The 26116-nt window shown below is 48.0% G+C and overlaps 1 protein-coding gene across 1 annotated transcript in view; it reads right to left on the bottom strand.

Moving 5' to 3' along the window:
• The window catches only part of arrb1 (arrestin, beta 1), a 114918-nt gene that overhangs the window by 41272 nt on the left and 47530 nt on the right, over positions 1-26116 (bottom strand). Inside the window, exon 2 of the mRNA XM_068033050.1 lies at positions 5504-5534. Within this exon, the coding sequence (XP_067889151.1) occupies positions 5504-5534 (31 nt within the window). The remainder of the gene's footprint in view (positions 1-5503; positions 5535-26116) is intronic.

The following is a 26116-nucleotide window of genomic DNA, read 5'->3' as shown; positions in this document are numbered from 1 at the left end:
CTTACGGAATTGTGATCACTATTCCCAAAGTAGTCCCCTACTGAAACTTCAACCACCTGGCCGGGCTCATTCCCCAACACCTTGAAATAATCTTGAAAAGAATAAGTTCATTAGCGATAGTCAGCACGGTTTTGTGAAGGGTAGGTCGTGCCTCACAAACCTTATTGAGTTTTTAGAGAAGGTGACCAAACAGGTGGATGAGGGTAAAGCAGTGGATGTGGTGTATATGGATTTCAGTAAGGCGTTTGATAAGGTTCCCCATGGTAGGCTATTGCAGAAAATACAGAGGTCTGGGGTTGAAGGTGATTTAGAGCTTTGGATCAGAAATTGGCCAGCTGAAAGAAGACAGTGGGTGGTGGTTGATGGCAAATGTTCATCCTGGAGTTTAGTTATAGTGGTGTACCGCAAGGATCTGTTTTGGGGCCACTGCTGTTTGTCATTTTTATAAATCACCTGGAAGAGGGTGTGGAAGGGTGGGTTAGTAAATTTGCGGATGACACAAAGGTCGGTGGATTTGTGGATAGTGCCGAAGGATGTTGTAGGGTACAGAGGGACATAGATAGGCTGCAGAGCTGGGCTGAGAGATGGCAAATGGAGTTTAATGCGGAAAAGTGTGAGGTGATTCACTTTGGAAGGAGTAACAGGAATGCAGAGTACTGGGCTAATGGGAAGATTCTTGGTAGTGTAGATGAACAGAGAGATCTTGGTGTCCAGGTACATAAATCCCTGAAAGTTGCTATCCAGGTTAATAGGGCTGTTAAGAAGGCATATGGTGTGTTAGCTTTTATTAGTAGGGGGATCAAGTTTCGGAGCCACGAGGTCATGCTGCAGCTGTACAAAACTCTGGTGAGACCGCACCTGGAGTATTGCGTGCAGTTCTGGTCACCGCATTATAGGAAGGATGTGGAAGCTTTGGAAAGGGTGCAGAGGAGATTTACTAGGATGTTTCCTGGTATGGAGGGAAGGTCTTACGAAGAAAGGCTGAGGGACTTGAGGTTGTTTTCGTTGGAGAGAAGGAGGAGGAGAGGTGACTTAATAGAGACATATAAGATAATCAGAGGGTTACTTAGGGTGGATAGTGAGAGTCTTTTTCCGCGGATGGTGATGGCAAACACGAGGGGACATAGCTTTAAGTTGAGGGGTGATAGATATAGGACAGATGTCAGAGGTAGTTTCTTTACTCAGAGAGTAGTAGGGGCGTGGAACGCCCTGCCTGCAACAGTAGTAGACTCGCCAACTTTAAGGGCATTTAAGTGGTCAATGGATAGACATATGGATGAAAATGGAATAGTGTAGGTCAGATGGTTTCACAGGTCGGCGCAACATCGAGGGCCGAAGGGCCTGTACTGCGCTGTAATGTTCTAATTCTAATTCTAACACCAGGTCCAGTATGGCCCCTTCCCGAGTTGGACTATTTACATACTGCTCTAGAAAACCCTCCTGGATGCTCCTTCCAAGTTCTGTTCCATCTGGACCTCTAACACTAAGTGAATCCCAGTCAATGTTGGGAAAATTAAAATCTCCTATCACCACTACCCTGTTGCTCCTACATCTTTCCATAATCTGTTTACATATTTGTACCTCTATCTCACGCTCGCTGTTGGGAGGCCTGTAGTACAGCCCCAACATTGTTACCGCACCCTTCCTATTTCTGAGTTCTGCCCATGTTGCCTCACTGCTCGAGTCCTCCATAGTGCCTTCCTTCAGCACAGCTGTGATATCCTCTTTGACCAGTAATGCAACTCCTCCACCCCTTTTACCTCCCTCTCTATCCCGCCGGAACATGGAATAGGACTGTCAGTGTCAGCTTGGATTAACAATTGGCTTAAGGATAGAAAACAGTAAGTCGTGGTTTTCACACTGGAGGATGGTGACCGCTAAGGCCTAAGGGTCAGTGCTAGGACCATTTCTTTTTTGATATCTATAAATAACTTGGAAATTGGAATACAGAGGGCTGAAATTCGAAAACAATGGTGGTCTGCCCACACACCATATTCAGTGCGGCGGCTCGTTTAAATAGCTGGGGTGGACTGCCCGCCCTGATGATGTGGAGGGGGCAAACTGCTTTCTTCTTCTGGCCAACCTCCGAATTTCTACTGAAATAAAAGCAAAATACTGCAGATGCTGGAAATGTGAAATCTGATGAAGGGTCACTGACTTGAAACGTTAGCTCTGCCTCTTTCGCCACAGATGCTGCCAGACCTGCTGAGTATTTCCATCATTTCTTGTTTTCACTCCGAATTTCTACCCTGTGTAGAAATAAGCTCATCCAAAATTCTGCTGCCTGTTTCCTGACTCGTACCAAGTCCTGTTCACCCATCACACTTGTGCTCGCTCACCTACATAAGATTCTCATCCTTGTTTTCAAATCCCTCCATGCCTCACCCCTCCCTATCTCTGTAATCTGCTCCAGACACACAAACCTCCGAGGACTCTGCGCTCCTCCAATGCTGACCCCTTGAGCATCCCGATTTTAATCATTCCACCATTGGCGGCCTTCAGCTGCTGAGACCCTGTGCTCTAGAATTCCTTCCCGAAACCTCTCTGTCTCTCTCCCCTCCTTAAGATGGCCCTTAAATCTACCCCTTTGACCAAGCTTGTAGTCACTTCTCTTAATATCTCTGTAAGTAGCTTGGTCTGAAATTTGGTTTGATAATTCTCCTTTTTTTATTTCATGGGATCTGAGCATCGTTGGCAAAGCCAACATTTTTTGCCCATCCCTAATTGCCCTTGACAACTGAGTGGCTTGCTAGGCCACTTCAGATGGCAGTTAAGAGTCAACCACATTGCTGTGGGTCTGGAGTCACATGTCATAGAGTCATAGAGTCATGGAGTTATACAGCACAGAAACAGGCCCTACAGCCCATCGTGTCTGTGCTGGCCATAAAGCACCTATCTATTCTATTCCCATTTTCCAGCACTTGGCCCACAGCCTTATATGCTATGGCGTTTCAAGTGCTCATCTAAATACTTCTTAAATGTTGTGAGGGTTCCTGCCTCTACCACCTCTTCAGGCAGTGTGTTCCAGATTCCAACTACCCTCTGAGTGAAAAGTTTTTTCCTCAAATCCCCTCTCAACCTCCTGCCCCCTACTTTAAATATATGCCTCCTGGTTAGTGACCCCTCCGCTAAGGGAAAAAGTTTCCTCCGATCTAACCTATCAATGCCCCTCATAACTTTGTACACCTCAATCATGTCCCCCCTCAGCCTTCTCTGCTCTAAGGAAAACAACCCTAGCCTTTTCAGTCTCTCTTCATAGCTCCTGTCCAGGCAACATCCTGGTGAATCTCCTCTGCACCCTCCCCAGTGCAATCACATCCTTCCTATAGTGTGGTGACCAGAACTGTATACAGTACTCCAGCTGTGGCCTAACTAGCGTTTTATACAGCTCCATCATAACCTCCCTGCTCTTATATTCTATGCCTCGGCTAATAAAGGCAAGTATCCCATATGCCTTCCTAACCACCTTATCTACCTGTGCTGCTGCCTTCAGTGATCTATGAACAAGTACACCAAGGTCCCTCTGACCCTCTGTACTTCCTCGGGTCCTACCATCCATTATATATTCCCTTGCCTTGTTAGTCCTCCCAAAATGCATCACCTCACACTTCTCAGGATTAAATTCCATTTGCGACTGCTCTGCCCATCTTACCAGCCCATCTATATCTCCCTGTAATCTAAGGCTTTCCTCCTCACTATTTACGACACCAACAATTTTTGTGTCATCTGTGAACTTACTGATCATACCTCCTATATTCACGTCTAAATCATTAATGATTTAGGGCCAGGCTAGGTAAGGACAGCAGATTTCCTTTCCTAAAGGACATTAGTGAACCAGATGGGTTTTTACAAAATAAAAACTATTTACAAAATGATAGTTTCATGGCATCATTACTGACAGTGATCTGTAGCTTTTTTTTAATCCCAGAATTTTTCTTCTTATGAATTGAGTTTAAATTCCACCAGGTGCCGTGGTCCGATTAGAACTCTTTCCCCCAGAGCCCCAGGCTCAGCCTCTACATTACCAGTTCAGTGTCATTATCAGTACACCACCATCATCCCCGCTCCCCCCACAACAGGATGTACCTTCAGATCTTTTTAACATGTTCAAGGCACCATATAAATGCAGGTTTTTGTTTTGTTACAGAATAAGGAGTACGCAGAACAGAGAACAACCAGAAACATTTAATGGGTTGGACCAACCTTTTGAAAAAACAGATAACTTCCATGAAGGATCATTTTTGTTTAATTTGTTTAATTTGTTTCTGGGATGTGGGCAGTGCAGGCATTTATGATTTTTTAAATTCATTCATGGGATGTGGGCGTCGCTGGCCAGGCCAGCATTTATTGCCCATCCCCAATTGCTCTTGAGAAGGTGGTGGTGAGCTGCTTTCTTGAACCGCTGCAGTCCATGTGGGGTAGGTACACCCACAGTGCTGATAGGAAGGGAGTTCCAGGATTCTGGCCCAGCGACAGTGAAGGAACGGCGATATAGTTCCAAGTCAGGATGGTGTGTGACTTGGAGGGGAACTTGCAGGTGGTGGTGTTCCCATGCATCTGCTGCCCTGGTCCTTCTAGGTGGTAGAGATCGCGGGTTTGGAAGGCGCTGTCGAAGGAGCCTTGGTGAGTTGCTGCAGTGCATCTTGTAGATGGTACACACTGCTGCCACTGTGCGTCGGTGGTGGAGGGAGTGAATGTTTGTGGATGGGGTGCCAATCAAGCGGGCTGCTTTGTTCTGGATGGTGTCGAGCTTCTTGAGTGTTGTTGGAGCTGCACCCATCCAGGCAAGTGGAGAGTATTCCATCACACTCCTGACTTGTGCCTTGTAGATGGTGGACAGGCTTTGGGGAGTCAGGAGGCGAGTTGCTCACTGCAGAATTCCCAGCCTCTGCCCATCCCCAGTTGCCTAAGGAAATGGTGGCATATTTTCCTGAACACCAACTGGTTTTACAGCTTTTGAATTACTCTTGGTTATTACCGTACACATCCATTAATATCTTTCAGATGTTAATATATAAATTGCTGAAAGCTGTAATTGAAGCTGGTCAGTTGTAATTCACATCACAGTCTTAATATTTAAGACACTTTAATGAATAATAATGAATAATAAATCTCTTTATTCAATGTCCATGAGAGATTATTACAAATGAAAATACAAATCTGCTCACTGCTTACTGTGTTAAATTCCCCATCTTAAACTTGTATAAGGCCCCCGGTCAGACCGCACTTGGAACACTATGCACAGTTCTGGTCTCCATTCTATAAAAAGGACAGAGAAGCACTGGAGAAAGATTTACATGGATGGAAGTGTCAGACCTTTGACAACTCAAAGTGGGGAAGAGACTCACACAAATTCTGGCACAGAGGAGGCCACACAGCCCATCATACCTGCGCTGGTGCTGGCACTGAGCTATCTAAACCAATCCCATTTCCCTGCCATACATGGAGAAATATTGGCTTGTTGGTGAATTGGTGCTTGTGAAGTGAAAGCAAAAGGTTTTACCTTTCCATTGGGGCTGGACTTCTTGAAGACTCTGTAAAACAAAGAGAGGGAGAAAGGAACGATTGTCAGTACCCAAAGAAACCTCCAACTTAGATTTATAAAGCGGTTTAATGTAAGAAAATACCTCAAGGCTTTTCATAGGAATGTTATCAAAACAAAATCCAACATTGAGCCAAACTGGGGATATTAACAGAAATGACTAAGTATTTAGTTTGATAAAGTGCTGTTCTTTCTCCCATTAATTTCGGAATGTGGGATCACTGACAAGGCTGGCATTTATTGCCCATTGCTAGTTTCCCCTTGAGCAGGTGGTGATGAGCTTTTTTCTTGAACTGCTGCAGTCCGTCTGGTGCAGGTACTCCCACAGTGCTGTTAAGGAGGGAGTTCTGGAATTACAGACATCACTGGTGTTGGAACGGCTGATATATATATATGTACACATTTGAGGGGACCGTGGAAGTGATGGTGTTCCCACAGTGTTGCTGTTCTTGCCCTTCTCGGTGATGGAGTTCACCGGGGAGGAAATTGATGCAGAAGTAACCTTGATGCGTGGCTGCAGTTAGGGCCGGACTTTCTTTCTTGAAAGTTACGGATTCACCTGCAAAAAGGAAGGCGTGGGAGGCTGGGTGCCCACTGAAAATATAGTGCTATAGCAATTCATGGAGGTTATTAGGGCCACCTGGGGAATCTCCCAAATTTCCATAGGACTAGTTCACCCCTAGACTGCAGTACATCCTGAAGCCTCATCTCAGTACTCTATATGGATTTTAAGAAAGCATTTGACAAAGTACCACATGAAAGGCTGGTTAACAAAATTGGGGCTCATGGAATAGGACGGTCAGTGTCAGCTTGGATTAAAAATTGGCTTAAGGACAGAAAACAGCGAGTCATGGTGAATGGTTGCTTTTCACACTGGAGGATGGTGACCCCTAAGGATTAGTGCTTTTTTGATATCTATAAATAACTTGGAAATTGGAATACAGAGGGCTAAAACTCCAAAACAATGGCGGCCTGCCCGTACGTCACAGACCTGCCGCGATATTCAGTGCGGCAGCTCATTTAAATAGCCAGGGTGGACTACCCACCCTGATGATGTGGGGGGAGGGGGTGCTGTCCGTCCCCGGCAATGGTGTCAGCTTTCTTCGCCCAGGTGCGGACACTATTTTAAAGGGCTGCGAGCCCTACATTTCAATTTAATAGTTAAAGAGTAATTTAAAGAAAAAAATTGAAAACATTATTTCGCCCCCTCCCACCCCCCTCATAACTATAGAATTAATTACTTGCCCTCTCCCCCCCCCAAAAAAAACACTTACCTTGTCCACCTGATCTTCCCCCCCCTCAAAGTACATAAATTTTACACTCTAACCCTTCCCACCATCTCCTAGACCAATGATATCACTTTGACCCCGCTCCGCTCCCCACCCATCCCCACACTGAGAAACTTACCTTCTCCCCCCTCTCCACCTGTGTTACGCCTCGGTTCCCCGGACGGGGATCTGAAGGCGCGGGAGTGCCGGCCACCGGCACGATTATTGGACCGGGACAGACAGCAGGGACGTGAAGGTAATCAATTCATTCATTTACATCTATTTCCAGATGTTCATGGCGGTCCTGTCGCCGAGTGGCGGCGAAGCTGCCACAAGGCCTTGCCGCCACCGGCAATATCGGGCCGGGCCCTCATGGTGCCAGGGTGTGTGGCAGCCGTCTCCCAGAGGAATTTTCCAGCACCTGTACCCCACCCCCCACACCCCCACCAAACCCACCCCCCCTCCCTGCCACGACCCCCAATGTCAGGGGGGGTCTGTAAAATTCAGCCCAGAGTAAAATTTAAACATTTTCCCATAATACCAAACTGGGAGGTGTGGCAAACAGTGAAGATGATACCAATTGACTGCAACAGGTCACAGACAGGCTGGCAGGATGGGCAGACAAGTGGCAGATGGAATTTAGTACAAAGGTGATGCATTTTGGCAGATGAAATAGGGGGAGGCAATATAGACTTAAAGAATTTTAAAAAGTGTGCAGGGGGGTTCAAGTGCATTGGTCTTTAAAGGTGGCAGGACATAGAGAGTGGTTAGTAAAGCATAAGAGATCTTGGGCTTTATAAATAGAGGCATTGAGTACAAAAGCAGGGAAGTTATGCGGAACCTTTATAAAGCTCTGGTTAGGCCCCAGCTGGAGAATTGCATCCAGTTCTGGTCACCACACTTTAGGAAGGATGTTAAGGTCCCTGAGAGGGTGCAGAGGAGATTTACCAGAATGTTCGAGGGATGAGGGATTTTAGCTACAAGGTTAGGTTGGAAAAGCTTGGTTTATTCTCCTTGGAACAAAGGAGATTGAGGGGAGATTTGACAGAGGTGTACAAGATTATGGCAGGTTTAGATAAGGCTGACTGTTCCCATTAGCTGATGGTACAAGGACTATGGGACACAGAGTTAAGGTTTTGGGCAAAAGATGCAGGGGGGATGTGAGAAAGAACTTTTTTACACAGTGAGTGGAAATGACCTGTAACTCGCTGCCTACGAGGGTGCTGGAAGATCAATAATTTCAAAAGGAGTGAAATAAATTTACTGGGTGACAAGGATAGAGCCAGGGAATAGGACTGACTAGATTGGTCTACAGCGAGCTGGCATGGGCTCAATGGGCCAAATGGTCTCCTTCTGTGCCGTTATTACTCTATGACTCAACTTTGATGATAGAGGGGATGGAAATTGAGCCTGTTGACTGGTGAGTAAGGGGGTGGGGATGGCAGTTGGGAGTTATTCAAGCCAACTGCTTGTTCCTGGATGGTCATAGAGTCATAGAGAGATACAGCACTGAAACAGGCCCTTCGGCCCACCGAGTCTGTGCCGATCATCAACCACCCATTTATACTAATCCTACATTAATCCCATATTCCCTACCACATTCCCTCCTACATTAATCCCATATTCCCTACCATCTACTTACACTAGGGGCAATTTACAATGGCCAATTTACCTATCAACCTGCAAGTCTTTGGCTGTGGGAGGAAACCAGAGCACCTAACGGAACGCACGCGGTCACAGGGAGAACTTGCAAACTCCGCACAGACAGTACCCAGAACTGAACCCGGGTCGCTGGAGCTGTGAGGCTGCGGTGCTAGCCACTGCGCCGCCCCTAGTGATGTCGAGCTTCTTGAGTGTTGTTGGAGCTGCACCCATCCAGGCAAGCGGAGAGTATTCCATCACACTCCTGACTTGTAGCTTGTAGATGGTGGACAGGCTTTGAAGAGTTAGGAAGCTGTTTAAGTGCCTGTCTTTATCTCACTGTATGCTTGGCATCTGCTTCATATCCTGCCTCGTGTTGTTGAATGTAATTTAGCTCATTATTTATCCAAAGTAGACACTTAATGGAACCTCCTGAATCGCAGACCATAGGGATTTGCAACTCTCTTAAAGCATTACCAGCAGAAGCAGAAACTTGGATCCTATTACTCTGTGCAACTCCTTTTCTAAATCAACAAGCACAATGAACAATAACAATTTGTATTTAAAAAGCGCCTTTAATGCAGACAAACGTCCCAAGGCACTTCACAGGCACACTACCAAACACCCATCCTCATCTCATCCTATTGTTACGCTCGTGCAAAGTGCAGAACTCAAACTCAAGAGTTATAAGAATGGACTTTTCTTTCAAAAAGTGGACATTGTGCTGTTAACAAAATGTAGGACAAACACACGACCCTCAGCATCTCTTGCCCTCAAATCCACATCCTTGTCTACTAAGACTGAAAACCAATTAAGCCCCGTCTGCATGGAAATGCAACAGATAATCGCGTAACACCTCCGCTCAGTCCGCAAGCATGACCCCCGAGCTGCCGGACGCTTGCCATTTTAATTCAACACCCTGCTCTCACGCCCACATTTCACTCCTTCACCTGTTCCAGTGGACATCAACGCAAGCTCGAGGAACAGCACCTCATTTTCCAATTAGGCACTCTACAGCCTTTCGGACTCAACATTGAGTTTAATAATTTCACAGCATGACTAGCCATCTTATTATTATTATTTTTTTAACCACGTGCCTGCCTTAAACTTGTTTTTTCATGTTTGCGCTTTTGGACCGAGCTGTTCAATATTCTGCCGTTAACACTCTCCGTGAACTAATGCTTTATCTTTCACCACAACCGTTAGCACTCTCTTTGCCTTTGTCCCATGACATCTTTGTCATTTAATCCCTCCTGCTCTCTGCCCTATCACACACCTTCCCTTTTGTTCTTCTTCCCCAACACCCCCCCCCCTCCCAAATGCTCAAAGACTGCTACATTTCTAACCTTTGCCAATTCTGATGAAAGGTCACTGACCTGAAACGTTAACTCGGCTTCTATCTCCACAGATGCTGTCAGACCTGCTGAGTATTTCCAGTACTTTCTGTTTTTATAACAGACAGTCACCCCTGGATGTGAGCTATACTCAAATACGATGAGACAAGACCTATCTCAGACTTCTCGGCTGGAATTTTACTCCCGCCTGACCGCAGCAAGTGTTTTTGTTTCCAGGGTTTAATTCCTTTGTGTTTTACTTGTCAAATAAACTGACAGCAACTGGTTTTCTTGTAGGTTTAAAAACAGAAGATTAATTCTTTCTTGAGCAATATGCCTTTTGGTCACCTGTTCTAATATCTCCTTATTTGAAGATTGAATACAATGGATCTATATTCCCTGGAGTTTAGAGGAATGCGAGGTGATCTCATTGAAACATGTAAAATTCTTAGAGAGCTTGGCAGGGTAGATGCAGAGAGGCTGTTTCCGCTGACTGGAAACCTGCTGCAACTGCACCCATTCATGCACACACTCTTAAGAGAAGATAGATAAAAAAAGTATAGGGTAAGAGGTGTGCAAAGTTCAGGTTGTAAAAGTCTGTTGTTTCAGGAGTAACCTGTGGGGTCCTCCTCGGAAGGTGATTTTTTGAAGTTGCAGGCCTGTTTGCTGGTGGTCTGGTATCCGTTGGGCTGCTGCAGTCTCCTGGTGGTTCACTTTGGGTTGAAGATGGTGCTGATGTCTTAGGTCAATTCTCACAACCTTCTGAGTGGAGAACTTTCACCTCATTTCAGTCCTAAATGGCCTTCCCCCTATCCAGAGACCCCTAGTTCTAGACTCTCCAGTCAACGGAAACAGCCTCTCTGCATCTACCCTGCCAAGCTCTCTAAGAATTTTACATGTTTCAATGAAATCACCTCTCATTCCTCTAAACTCCAGGGAATATAGATCCATTGTATTCAATCTTCAAATAAGGAGATATTAGAACAGGTGACCAAAAGGTTGGTCAGAAATGTAGATTTTAAGTAAAGTCTTAAAGGAGGAGAGAGCAGTCGAGAGGTGGAAAGATTTACGGAGGGAATTCCAGAGCTTAGGGTCCAGGCAACTGAAGGCACGGCCACCAATGGTGGAACGATTAAAATTGGGGATCCCTGAAGAGGCCAGAATTGGAGAAACGCAGAGGTCTCGGAGGGATGTGGGTCTGGAGGAGGTTACAGAGATAGGGAAGGGCTAGGCCATGGAGGGATTTGAAAACAAGGATGATCATTTTAAAATTGAGGCATCGCTTATCTGGGAGCTAATGTAGGAGAGTGAGCATGGGGGTGATGGGTGAACAGCAATTTGTGTGAGTTAGGATATGGGCAGCAGAGTTTTGGGTGAGTTCAAGTTTATGTAGAGTGGAAGATGGGGGGGTGGGGGGTGCGGCTAAGCGAGTGTTGGAATAGTCAAGTGTACAGGTAACAAAGGCATGGATGAGGGTTTCACCTACAGATGATCTGACGCAGGGGAGGTTAGGTGATATTATGGAGGTGGAAATAGGTGGTCAAATACAACAATAAGTTTGTGAACAGACTAGTTCAGTCTCAGAAGGTTGCCAGGGAGAAGGATGGAGTCAATGATTAGGGAATGGAGTTTGTGACGGGGGCTGAAGATATTGGCTTCATTCCAAATATTTAGTTAGAGGAAATGTCTGCTAAGCCAGTCGTTGGAGAAGCAATGTATCAAATCAAAGACAGCTGGAGGAGTCGCGAGAGGTGGTGGTGAGGTAGAGCTGGGTGTTGTCAGTGTACATGTGAAAACTAACGCTGTGCTTTCGGATGATGTCGCTGACGGGCAGCATGTAGATGAGAAATAGGACGGGGAACAAGGATAGATCCTTGGGGGATACCAGAAGGAACAGCATGGGAGCAGAACAGAAGCTATTGCCGGTGTGAGAATGTGGATTTAGGAGGCTGTTTAGCAGGCTCAAAATAATTAAATGACCCCAAGCTTTTTGCTAGAACTGTCGTTATTATCTGAAAGAAATCTATTGAATTTGCACTTGAATGAATCAAAATTTTAGCTGCTTCCACCGTCTCCCTGTGCAGCCTGTTCCATAGATTGGCCACTCACTCACTAAACTTAGAATTTACTCCCCGTTTGAGTCCAGGCTCTGTCCTCTTGTCTGACTCTTCTAGACAAGGTGAAATAAGTTGTCATGGTGTAATTGAGTGTACATGGGGTGTGGAAGAAGATTAAATGGGTGGGTAGAGTCCTTGATAGGGTTGAGTGTACATGGGGTGTGGAAGGAGATTAAATGGGTGGGTAGAGTCCTTGATAGGGTTGAGTGTACATGGGGTGTGGAAGGAGATTAAATGGGTGGGTAGAGTCCTTGATAGGGTTGAGTGTACATGGGGTGTGGAAGGAGATTAAATGGGTGGGTAGAGTCCTTGATAGGGTTGAGTGTACATGGGGTGTGGAAGGAGATTAAATGGGTGGGTAGAGTCCTTGATAGGGTTGAGTGTACATGGGGTGTGGAAGGAGATTAAATGGGTGGGTAGAGTCCTTGATAGGGTTGAGTGTACATGGGGTGTGGAAGGAGATTAAATGGGTGGGTAGAGTCCTTGATAGGGTTGAGTGTACATGGGGTGTGGAAGGAGATTAAATGGGTGGGTAGAGTCCTTGATAGGGTTGAGTGTACATGGGGTGTGGAAGGAGATTAAATGGGTGGGTAGAGTCCTTGATAGGGTTGAGTGTACATGGGGTGTGGAAGGAGATTAAATGGGTGGGTAGAGTCCTTGATAGGGTTGAGTGTACATGGGGTGTGGAAGAAGATTAAATGGGTGGGTAGAGTCCATGATAGGGTTGAGGGTATATGGACAATGGAAAAAGCAGTGCTGATAAGTAGGTGATAATTATATGGTTTGCAGTCAGGTTTATCAAGGTAACTCTGCAGAACAATAAAGGATAATTAGCTCACTACAGTGCAATGGTAAATGGAAAGCTTTTGTTGAGTGTGCAACTTGCTCGTACATTAGTGCTGGTCAGCCAGACTATATCCTGTTGAAATTGCTGCATCTTATATTAGCAAGGATTTATGGGATGCTTGAACAACTTGCTTAGATTTAGATGCTGTCCTTCACTCTTCCTTCATATCTCTGAGGCGAAGCTCCTGGGTCTGAGCCACATCAACCACTTTCTGTAGTGGGAGCCTTGCAAATATTTCACCTGACGCTCCCAGAAAAGAAAGGAAGGATTGCATTTACATAGTGTCTTTCATGACCTCGGGACATCCAACCATGCTTTACAGCCAATGCGGTATTTTCAGTCATTGTTGTAAAGTTGACAGCTAATTTGCAGGCAGCAAGATCTCACAAACAGCAAGGTGACAATTAACCAGATAATCTGTTTTAGTGACATTTCCGTCCCCTCCCCTTCCCTCAGTCTTCCAAAGGGACCATTCCCTCCGTGACACCCTGGTCCACTCCTCCATCACCCCCAACCCCTCTTTCCTATCCACGGCACCTTTCCTTAAAGTGCAGGAGATGCAACCCCTGCCCTTTTACCTCCTCTCTCCTCACTATCCCAAGCCCCAAACACTCCTTTCAGGTGAAGCAGCGATTTACTTGTACTTCATTCAATTTAGTATACTGCATTCACTGCTCACAGTGCGGTCTCCTCTACACTGGGGAGACCAAACGCAGACTGGGTGGCCGCTTTGCTGAACACCTCCGCTCAGTCTGCAAGTGTGACCCCGAGACTCCGGTCACCTGTCATTTTAATTCTCCACCTTGCTCACATTCTGACCTCTCTGTCCTCGGCCTCCTGCACTGTTCCAACGAAGAGCAATGTAAACTGGAGGAACATCACCTCACCTTTCGATTAGGCACTTTACAGCCTGCTGGACTCAACATTGAGTTTCAATGTCAGATTTCATGTTCAATGTCAATTCAACCATTTCAGATCACAACCTTTACTCTCACTTTTCAGAGGGCAGGTGCTGGTGATGGTTCCACTGTTACTATTAATTCCTGCTCTGGACCCATCTTTTGTTTCTTTCCTTGCCTCATTACCATCTCCTTTTGCCTTGTGCCATTATCCCTTTTGTCATTTAATCTCTCCTACCTTCGACCCTATCACAGACCTTCCCTTCTGTTCTTTACCTCAATGCCTTTCTCTGTCTCTACTCACTTAAAGCTTGTTATCTCTCTATCTTTTTCTAGTTCAGACTGGCAACATTGAGCTGGATTTTCACATGGGCTTCGGGACCCCAACATTGGGTCCTAATGGGGGCCCCGGGCTCGCACTTACCGGCAGCGATCCCAGCTCAGTGATCTTAACCTGGAGGCAGCTCCTAATTGTCCGCTTCTGCGTTCGCTGTCCTGTTAAAGATGACGGTTGGGGTCTTGATGCTACTGGGCCAATCAGATGGCCAGCAGCTCTGGAGCCTCAGTAGAGCCGCTGGGAGAGGGGTAGGCTCTGCTGAGGCAGGTCGAGGACCAGAATGGGGCCTCAACTCCCTCGGAGGTGTGGATCCAAATCAAAAATGATGACGGGGCTGACACTGGTAGGCCCCTCGGAGTAGAGGGGAAATGCCTCCAGGTGGATAGTTTGGGCTGCGATTGGGACCTTTACGCCCTGCGGCTCTGGCACTGCGGCAATGAACTTCCTGCTCCGATGGGCCCCCACAACCTGCCGCAGGGGGACCACCTCCATTGAGCTGGTAAAATACAGGCGAGGCCTCAAAATCACCCCTAGCTGGGGTCTCAGTTGGGACCTCCATGGAGCAAGCAGATGGTCCTCTTCCCAATCCAACCCCTGGACCCTGCTGCCTCCCAGCTCACCACCATGGGCTGGGAAAATGCTGTCCGTTAGTTCTGTTTCTCTCTCCGTAGTTGCTGCTGAATATGTACAGCATTTTATGTTTTGTAACATTAGTTGAGGGTTTAATAATAGTATAATATTGTTCAGCTGTGAAACGTGGGTGACTTACAGCTCCCAGGAAAAGAAGCTCAATAATTTCTATCTTTGCTCTCTGTGGTGCATTGTGGGTATATCCTGGCAGGACAGAATCACAAATGTGGCCGTCCTCTCAAAGGCAGAGCTCCCAAGTGTGTTGGCATTAATCAAACAGAGGCAGCTTCGGTGGATCGGACACTTCTGCAGGATGGAAGACAGTCTCATATCCAAGGACCTTCTATATGGTGAGGTAGCCGGGGCCAGACGACCAGTGGGGCGCCCAAAGCTCCGCTTCAAGGATGCTTGCGAGAGTGACATGAAGGCCCTAAATATTGACTGTCACACCTGGGAGTCACTAGTTTGTGAAAGAGGGAAATGGTGACACATCCTGTGGACTGGTGTGCACTACCATGACGACCAGTTGCTACAGCAGCTTGGCAACAGGCGCCAACATCCAAAACAACAACGCACAGCGTCACTTGGCAGCTTCACGTGAAACACTTGTGGTAGAACCTGCCTGTCAAGGAATGGCCTTCACAGCCATCAGCAAAGGTGCACCAAGAGAAGACACCCCCACCGAAATGGATTGTTTTCTGCGTGTCCATCATCTTTCATAGATGGAAAGATGCCAATCAAACCAACCAAATATTAGTTAGGAAACAGAGGAGAACTCCCCTGATTTGAACAATGCTGTGAGACCTTAAACATCCACCTGGAGAGGGCAGAGGGGGCCTCGATTCAGTGTCTCTTCTGAATGACAGCACATCTGACAGTGCACTACAGAGGGAGTCTTAAACTCAGGCCTTCTGACGCAGACAGAGAGCGCTACCACTGAGGAGAGGTCAATTAAAGGGGAGCTAGATGTTCGTCACAGTTAGCTGCGTATATTATAAGCACTTGATTAGATCCCACTGGCACAGAAAGCCCATTCAAACTTCTTGATAATTGGCAGAAAATTGCAATCAGAGGTGTTGAATCACGAGGATTACAATGAGCTCACCGTGTCAGCAATATCCTTATGTCATTGACAGTCTCTACAGTGTCATAAAATCACATTCCGCCTTGTGAAATGCAGTAAATGCAGCTGTTAGGAAAGAAATCTCAGCTCCTTCTCATTCAGTTATGCTGCAATTTAATACTTTTCAACTCTGAGAAACAGGATGGTGCTGAGAAAAGGACACTTTCCACTTCAGACATCAACCACTCCCAGGACAGGGACAGTACGGGGGTTAGATACAGAGTAAAGCGGGGGGTCCGTAAGCAGCTCGTTGAGATGCTGGCCAATGACGGATCCTCCATCACGGATCCGGAGGGAATGGGCCTCCTGGTCCATACTTATTACAGTGCGTTGTTCTCTCCGGATCTGTCCAGCGAGGACGCATGCAGAGTTTTGTGGGAGGAGCAGCCGCAGGTCATCTCGGAGGGCGTCGAAGGATTGGAGACTCAGCTCACGTTGGCGGAGTTGACCGGCGCCCTCCACCAGCTCTCGAGGGACAAAGGCCCGGGGCTGGACGGGTTGACCATGGAGTTCCTCAGGGCGTTATGGGACGTCTGGGGGACGATTACTCGCGGGTCCTGAGGAAAAGCCTGGCGACTGGGGAGATGCCCCTCTTGTGGCGCAGGGCAGTCATTGTCCTGCTGCCGAAGATCCCCGCCTGCCTAAAAACTGGCGTCCGGTCTCCCTTCTCAGCACAGATTACAAGATCTTTGCCCGGGCTATGTCTACCCGCCTGGGCTCCATGCTGGCCCACATGATCCACCCCTACCAGTCCTACACAGTCCCGGGCTGGCCCATCCAGGACAACATCCATCTGGTCTGGGACCTGAACCATCTTTCCCGGAGGACTGGTCAGTCGTTCACCTTTCGCTCCCTCGATCAGGAGAAGGCATTCGACAGGGTGGATCACAAACACCTCGGGACTCTGTGCGCCTTCTGACTAGGGCCGCATTTTGTGGCCCAGATCCGACTTTTATACACAGCCGCAGAGTGTCCGGTCAAAGTTAACGGGTCCTTGACGGCGCCCCTTCGCATTGGGAGAGGAGTGCGTCAGGGATGCCCCATGTCCGGCCAATTGTACACCATCTGCATGGAGCCGTTCCTGTGCCTGTTTTGCAGGAGGTTGATGGGATTGGCTCTGTGTGAGCTGACCATGCAGGTCGTCCTCTCAGCTAACGCCAATGACGTGTTCCTCGCGGTTACAGATCCTGTTGACCTGCGGAGGATGCGCGACTGCCAGCAGACCTTTTCTGTCGCGTCCTCCGCAAAGATCAATTGGGAGAAATGTTCCGGTCTCCTGGTGGGTCAGTGGCGGGTGGACTCCCTGCCGGAGGAGTTGACACCATTTGCATGGAGCACCACGTACCTCCTCTATCTGGGAGTCCACCTTAGCCCCACTGAGGAAGCCTGACCGGCAAACTGGCAGGAGTTGGAGGCGAAAGTCACCACTCGGCTGGGGCGCTGGACAGGACTGCTCCGAGTGCTTTCCTACAGGGGCCGAGCGCTGGTCATAAACCAACTGGTTGCCTCGATGCTGTGGTACCGGTTGGTCACTTTGGCCCTGCCCCCTGCATTCGCCACCAAGATCCAGAAGAAACTCGTCGATTTCTTCTGGGGCAAGAGGAAACACTGGGTCTCTGCCGCGGTCCTGAGTCTCCCAATTGAGGAGGGCGGCCAGTCGCTGGTGTGCGTCCGCACCCAGGCTGCGACTCTCCGCCTTCGGACCCTGCAGAGATACCTGGACGTTGAGCGTCCTCCCAGATGGTTTGCGCTGGCGACGTATTTTTTCCGCCAGTGTCACTGCCTTCAAGACGACATGCAGCTCCCGGTGGAGTCCGTTAGCCGCGCCTCTCTGAGGGAGTTGCCTGTCTTTTACCGGCATCTATTCCGAGTCTGGAACATGGTTGCCTCCAGTCAGGGCGCTCCCCCACCGGCGGAGGAGAGCGCCTCGGCTGTCCGGGCGGCCAAATCCGGAGACAGACCAGCGGGCGGAGGAGTAGCCGAAGCCCCCGGGACGCCCCTCACTGCGGGTGGCGAGGGGGCTCGGGAGTGTGGAGCGATCCCGGCCGAGCTGACGCCCGCTCGGCTGGAACTGCTCATCGGACCCAGGCCCCGAAACCGTCCTCGGGAGCCGGTCCTGCACAACCCGAGCCGCCACTGAGAAATGTCCTCTGTGCCATTCCAATCGGCGCAGAGGGGTTTCCTGTACGGGCTGCTCCTGCACACTCTCCACTTCCTCGCCCTCGTCAGCCGGCCGGACACGCCCTGGCGGTCTGTGTTGCCATCTGGCGGCGAGGGGAAACCCCGATGGAGGTCGCTCTACGCGGGAGTCTTCCCCCTTTACATCAGGGACCTGGGGTGGAGGGTGTTGCACATGGCAGTCCCGTGCAATAGACTTTTAAGTAGGTTCACGGACTCCCCGGCCGCCTGCACTTTCTGCGGCCTGGACGAGTCCGTGTTCCACGTTTATACGGAGTGTGTGAGTTTGCATCCCCTCTTTGAGTATTTGAAGGGGCTGCTCCTCAAGTTTTGTCTGCACTTCAGTCCCATGCTCCTGATCTTTGGGCACCCGGTGCGGAGGGGCGTGGGCCGGGAGGAGGATCTCCTCATCGGTCTGCTCCTGGGCCTGGCCAAGGTGGTAATTCACAGGTCCAGGCTGCGGGCCATCGGGGGTCCGTCCTCTCTGATTGCCTGCCCCTCTTCTGCGGTTGTGTTCGCGCCTGGGTGTCCCTGGAGGAGGAGCTTGTGGTGTCCGCCGGTACGCTTGAGGCCTTCTGCGACTGGTGGGCACCGCAGGGACTGGAGTGCATCGTCGACGCCGAAGATGGCATTTTAATTTGAGTTTCTTTTGGTTTATTTATCTGTTTGTCATTAGGTTATTTTAAAAATATGTATATAAAAAGGGCCTGGGGTATAAAGGCGACCTTATATAACCTTATAGCTTTGTGGGCGTCCCGGGAGAGACCAAGGCTAAGGGAGTAAGCAAAAACAGAAAATCCGGAGCGGAACCCCGTAGGCGGTCATGTGTCACCTTTGGCATGTTTCCGGCAGTTCCTGCAGCCATACCGGTGCCAAACGTCGTGCTCTGCACTCCTTTGGACCCCACCAGGAAATGATTCTCTGGAGACCGCCATCATTAACAACGAGCTCAGTAGACTCAATGTGGACATTGCAGCACTTCAGGAGACACCCCTCCCTGCGAGCGGATCTCGAAGAGAGCAAGACTACACCTTCTACTGGCAGGGCAGGGATCCTGAAGAACCAAGACAGCATGGAGTGGGCTTCGCCATCAGAAACTCCTTGCTCAGCTTGATAGAGCCTCCCTCAAATGGCTCAGAACGCATACTGTCCATCCGACTGCTCACTGCCTCTGGTCCAGTACACCTACTCAGCATCTATTCTCCAACACTCTGCTCCCCACCTGAAACTTAAGACAAGTTCTACGAGGAACTCCATAATATCATTAGCAGCATCCCCAACACCGAACACCTATTCCTGCTGGGGGACTTTAATGCCAGGGTTGGGGCCGACCATGACTCATGGCCCTCCTGCCTTGGGTGCTATGGCATTGGAAGGATGAATGAGAATGGACAGAGACTGCTTGAGTTGTGTACCTATCATAACCTCTGCATCACCAACTCGTTCTTTCACAATAAACCCTGTCACCAGGTTTCATGGAGACACCCTAGATCACGTCGTTGGCACCAGCTAGACCTCATCGTCACAAGGCGAGCCTCCTTAAACAGTGTCCAAATCACACGCAGCTTCCACAGTGCGGACTGCGACACCGACCACTCCCTGGTGTGCAGCAAGGTTAGACTCAAACCAAAGAAGCTGCATCACTCCAAGCAGAAGGGCCGCCCACGCATCAACAGTAACAGAATTTCTTATCCACAGCTGTTACATAAGTTTCTAAATTCACTTGAAAAAGCCCTTCAAAACACTCCTGCAGGTGATGCAGAGACCAAGTGGGCCCACATCAGAGACGCCATCTATGACTCAGCAATGACCACCTATGGCAAACATGAGATGCAGAATGCAGACTGGTTTCAATCTCACTTTGAACAGCTGGAACCTGTCATAGCCGCTAAGCGCACTGCACTGTTGAACTACAAGAAAGCTGCCAGCGGGTTAACATCCGTAGCACTTAAAGCAGCCAGAAGCACTGCACAAAGAACAGCCAGGCGCTGAGCAAATGACTTCTGGCAACACCTATGCCGTCATATTCAGCTGGCTTCCAACACCGGAAACATTAGAGGAATGTATGATGGCATTAAGAGAGCTTTTGGGCCAACCATCAAGAAGATCGCCCCCCTCAAATCTAAATCAGGGGACATAATCACTGACCAATGCAAGCAAATGGACCGCTGGGTTGAGCACTACCTAGAACTGTACTCCAGGGAGAATGTTGTCACTGAGACTGCCCTCAATGCAGCCCAGCCTCTACCAGTCATGGATGAGCTGGACGTACAACCAACCAAATCAGAACTCAGTGATGCCACTGATTCTCTCGCCAGCGGAAAAGCCCCTGGGAAGAATGGCATTACCCCTGAAATAATCAAGAGTGCCAAGCCTGCTATACTCTCAGCACTCTACGAACTGCTTTGCCTGTGCTGGGACGAGGGAGCAGTACCCCAGGACATGCGCGATGCCAATATCATCACCCTCTAGAAGAACAAGGGTGACCGCGGTGATTGCAACAACTACCGTGGAATCTCCCTGCTCAGCATAGTGGGGAAAGTCTTTGCTCGTGTCACTTTAAACAGGCTCCAGAAGCTGGCTGAGTGTGTCTACCCTGAGGCACAGTGTGGCTTTCGAGCAGAGAGATCCACCATTGACATGCTGTTCTCCCTTTGCCTACTACAGGAGAAATGCCGCGAACAACAGATGCCCCTCTATGTTGCTTTCATTGATCTCACCAAAGCCTTTGACCTCGTCAGCAGACGTGATCTCTTCAGATGACTAGAAAAGATTGGATGTCCACCAAAGCTACTAAGTATCATCATCTCATTCCATGACAATATGAAAGGCACAATTCAGCATAGCGGCACCTCATCAGACCCCTTTCCTATCCTGAGTGGCGTGAAACAGGGCTGTGTTCTCTCACCCACACTGTTTGGGATCTTCTTCTCCCTGCTGCTCTCACATGCGTTCAAGTCTTCAGAAGAAGGAATTTTCCTCCACACACGATCAGGTGGCAGGTTGTTCAACCTTGCCCATCTAAGAGTGAAGACCAAAGTACGGAAAGTCCTCATCAGGGAACTCCTCTTTGCTGACGATGCTGCATTAACATCTCACACTGAAGAGTGTCTGCAGAGACTCATCGACAGGATTGCGGCTGCCTGCAATGAATTTGGCCTAACCATCAGCCTCAAGAAAATGAACATCATGGGACAGGACATCAGAAATGCTCCATCCATCAATATCGGCGACCACGCTCTGGAAGTGGTTCAAGAGTTCACCTACCTAGGCTCAACTATCACCAGCAACCTGGTTCTCGATGCAGAAATCAACAAGCGCATGGGAACGGCTTCCACTGCTATGTCCAGACTGGTCAAGAGAGTGTGGGAAAATGGCGCACTGACACGGAACACAAAAGTCCGAGTGTATCAGGCCTGTGTCCTCAGTACCTTGCTCTATGGCAGCGAGGCCTGGACAACGTATGTCAGCCAAGAGCGATGTCGCAATTCATTCCATCTTCGCTGTCTCCGGAGAATACTTGGCATCAGGTGGCAGGACCGTATCTCCAACACAGAAGTCCTCGAGGCGGCCAACATCCCCAGCATATACACACTACTGAGTCAGCGGCGCTTGAGATGTCTTGGCCATGTCAGCTGCATGTAAGATGGCAGGATCCCCAAGGCCACATTGTACAGTGAGCTCGTCACTGGTATCAGACCCACCGGCTGTCCATGTCTCCGCTTTAAAGATGTCTGCAAACGCGACATGAAGTCCTGTGACATGGATCACAAGTCGTGGGAGTCAGTTGCCAGCGATCGCCAGAGCTGGCGGGCAACCATAAAGGCAGGGCTAAAGTGTGGCGAGTTGAAGAGACTTAGCAGTTGGCAGGAAAAAGACAGAAGTGCGAGGGGAGAGCCAACTGTGTAACAGCCCCGACAAACCAATTTTATTTGCAGCACCTGTGGAAGAGTCTGTCACTCTAGAATTGGCCTTTATAGCCACTCCAGGCGCTGCTTCACAAATCACTGACCACCTCCAGGCGCTTACCCATTGTCTCGAGACAAGGAGGCCAAAGAAGAAGATATAAAAAAAGAAAAAAAAAAGAAAAACAGGGTAAAAAAAAAAATGGGATAGATACAGAGTAAAGCTCCCTCTACATTTCCCCAAACACTCCCAGGGCAGGTACAGCATGAAATAAAATAAAAAAACAGGGTTAGATACAGAGTAAAGCTTGCTCTACACTGTCCCATCAAACATTGGCCCCCCTCCCATTCAAAAGAAATCCTAATATAAAGTTAATTCCTTTGGTTTATTGGCTGATTCTAGCATTGCTCAAGTGGCAACTGATCATTTACTTCAACAGCACCTTCCTGGACCTGCCATCTCTATTAACACTGTGAAGTACATCTACTCCCGGGTTACCCTTGGACTCACACACACCGTCCTGACTTGGACCTACATCAGTCATCCCTTCATGAGCGCTAGGTCAAAAGTCCTGGCATTCTCTACATTGTGGGAACACCTTCACCAAACGGACTGCAGCAGTTCACGGAGAAGGTCCCACCAGAACAATCTCACTGGCAATTAATTGCAGTGTAGCCAGGACTACAATAAAAATCAAAAATAATGTCTGTCACAGCAGGCAATCGATTGACATAGTGGGGCATCAAAGCACCTAACTGTTTTTTTACTAAGGGAATTGGATAATTATCTGAAGAGAAAAAATTTGCGGGGCGACGGGGAAAAGTCGGGGGAGTGGGACGAGCTGAGTTGCTCTTGCAAATGATTGGTGTGGACACAATGGTAATATAGACTTAATGGCACAGTTCGAAAGAGTGTACAGGAGCAGAGGGTTCATGTGCATCGATCTTTGAAGGTGGCAGGACATATTGAGAGAGTGGTTAGTAAAGCATATGGGATGTTGAGCTTCATAAATAGAGGCATTGAGTACTAAAGCAGGGAAGTTATGCTGAACCTTTATAAAGCTCTGGTTAGGCCCCAACTGGAGAATTGTGTCCAGTTCTGGTCTTTCAGTTCAGTTCAGCATTTTAGGAAGGATGTGAGGGTCCTTGAGAGGGTGCAGAGGAGATTTACCAGAATGGTTCCGGGGGTGAGGGATTTTAATTACAAGGTTAGGTTGGAAAAGCTGGGTTTGTTCTCCTTGGAACAAAGGAGATTGAGGGGAGATTTGATAGAAATGTACAGGATCACGTCAGTTTTAGGTAAGGTCGACAAGGAAAAGCTGCTCCCATTAGCTGATGATACAAGGATTAGGGGACACAGCTTGAAGGTTTTGGGCAAGAGATACAGGGGGCAAGTGAGGAAGAACTTTTTTGTAGTGAGTGGTAATGACCTGGAACTCGCTGCCCATAAGGGTGGCGGAAATGGAGACAATGAATGATTTGAAAGGAAATTGGATGGGCACTTGAGGGAAATAAACTTGCAGGCGATGGGGATCGAGCTGGGGAGTGGGACTGACTGGATTACTCTACAGAGAGCTGGCATGGACTGGATGGGCCAAATGCCCTCCTTATGTGCTGTAACCATTCTATGATCATAAAACAGACTGATATTTGATGTCACTTTCAAGGTCCCTTGCTGCCAAATCAAAGTGATTTAAATGTCTTTAATTGTTCTTTTTATTCTGATTAAAATGTAATTAAAAAAACGGATGGAATATTCTCTGTGGGAGTTCGATATTCTCCCTCAGATCTCCCTTCTTTGATTTGCCGTTGCCCCGGCAACCCACGGCCCACATCAGGTGCTGCTCACTGACAAAGGTTCAGATTAATTGCTAAAATCACTTTGATGTTCTCATGCTTCAGAACAGAGTCATCTCCAAAACACATTCAGCTGTGGTGGTGGGGGTGGTGGTCGCAGGGGTTAGGTGAATTGTTTGATCTGTCTCTCAGGTGAACTTATATTCACATGGGTCATGTTGCTATTGGGGAATGGGACATATCCACTGACTAGAAACAATACATCGAGTTACATAGAATCTACAGCACAGAAACAGGCCATTCGGCCCATCTGGACCGTGCTGGTGTTTATGCTCCACATGAGCCTCCTACCACTCTTCTTCATCTCACCCTCATCAACATATCCTTCTGGTCCTTTCTCCCTCAAGTGTTATTGAGCTTCCCCTGAAATATATCAATACTATTCACCTCAACCACTCACTACGGTATTCAGTTCCACATTCTCACCACTCTCTGGGTAAAGAGGTTTCTCCTGCGTTCCCAGTGACTATCTTATATTTGCGGCCCCTAGTTTTGCTCTGACTCCCCAGTGGAGGAGAGTGGCTGCACTGTTGGAGGTGCCGTCTTTTTGATGAGACGTTAAACTGAGGCCCCATCTGCCCTCACAGGAGGATGTAAAAGATCCCACGACACTATTTCGAAGAAGAGCAGGGGGGGAAGTTCTCCCCGGTGTCCAGGCCAATATTTATCCCTCAACCAACATCACAAAAACAAATTAACTGGTCATTATAATATAGCTATCTGTGGGATCTTGCTGTGCACAAATTGACAGCCTCATTTCTTACATTACAACAGTGACTGCACTTCAAGGAGTGGCTGTAAAGTGCTGTCGGACATCCTGTGGTTGTGAAAGGTGCTATAAAAATGCAAGTCTTTTTCTGGCAAGTGTAAACATTACTTTAAAGACCTCGTTCTGCTCACCCCTCCGCCTTCTCTTTTCTAGAGATATGAGCCTCAGCCTGTTTAGTCTTTCCTGATAGTTATAAGCATTAAAAGTCTCTCTTTCATTCAGCATTCTGCTCAGTGGTGGAATTCAGGAACTTATGATCCCGTTACCCATCTCCCTGTCAGTGTAGGTTACTTTTGAGTAAGGTTACACCTTGTTTAAGCCAAGACAACAATGGCCTGTCTCCGATGTGGCTAAGTAGTCAGCACTCTTGTCTCTGAATCAGGAGACTATGGGTTCAAGTTTCACTCTAGCGACAACACAAAATTCTGGCTGATACCCCCAGTGAGTGCAGCATTGAGGGAGTACTGCACTGTCAGGGGTGCTGTCTTTTGAACCAGATATTAAACTGAGGCCATGTCTGCCCTTTCAGGTAGATGTAATGGATCTTGGAGTCTCTCCCAGGAGTCCTGGCCCAATATTTATCCCTCAACCAACATTACAAAAACAGATTATCTAATGTTATGACCAGGTGAGAAAGAGGTCTAGGGTTCCCTTTCAGCCTTCGCCCGGACTTCCTGTAACGGAGATTAAATTTTAAACACACCGTGTTTTTAGCTCCCCCTTGGTGAATCCTTGTTCACCGCTTTCCAATTATAAGGCAAAGAAACCAGCACAACAGGCTTTCTTAAGTATAAAGAAGAAAAGTGAAATGTATTAAACTTAAACTCTAAGTCGGTTAACGCCTACAGATACACGACACTCACGCTAACATGCATACGTGATACATACACGCAGATAGAGACAGAAAGAGCAGAAGAAAAATAAAGTGGAAAAGTTTGAGGTAATATCTGAAGAGTTGTTGTTACGGTTCTTTGAGCTCACTGTAGGGTCCTTGATTGTAGGTAGATCTTGCTTTTCGTTGGGCCCAGTATTCTTCTTAAACCTTTCTCACTGTAGGAGACTTTTCTCTTTTGGTGTTCATGTGTCTTCAGTGGGTTTTGGAGTTCCGTGAGAAAGAGATGGGAGCAGACAGGAGAGGCTGTGGTGAGCCAGCCAGGAGAGGTCTTTTCAATCCAGGACCAAACAGCTTTCTGCAGGCTCTCAGTTCAAAACTGTACAATTCATTAAAAAAACACAGACTGCCAAGCAGGTTAGTCATGTGACTAACAGGTTTGACCACATCGGTTTGTGGATTGTATTGGAGCAGGGGATAGCTCCTTTGTTCCACGCACTGTCTGTTAATGTGCAAAAATGTCTTTCCAGCCAGGGGCCTGGCAACCCCTTGTAACAGGCCTGCTCCTCTTCCCAGCAACAATTTGAAATTTAACGTCCATTTGGCAAAATTAATGTGCCTCATTCTTGGCAGGTGGGGGGCTGCATGACACTGGTCGTTATCACAGTGCTGTTTTTGGGAGCTTGCTGTGTGCAAATGTTCTGTGTTTCCTACATTGCAACAGTGACTACACTTCAAAAGTCCTGAATTAGCACATAAACCTAGGGCAATTGACCGAAACTGCCTTTCCTTGAAATTTACAAGTATATTGCCAGAGTCTTCAATTCTCTTTGTTAA

Source organism: Heterodontus francisci, chromosome 6, assembly GCF_036365525.1.
Source record: "Heterodontus francisci isolate sHetFra1 chromosome 6, sHetFra1.hap1, whole genome shotgun sequence".
Taxonomy (NCBI): domain Eukaryota; kingdom Metazoa; phylum Chordata; class Chondrichthyes; order Heterodontiformes; family Heterodontidae; genus Heterodontus; species Heterodontus francisci.
The sequence above is the reverse complement of the archived record's forward strand: the minus strand, read 5'-3'. Positions and strand labels throughout refer to the sequence as shown.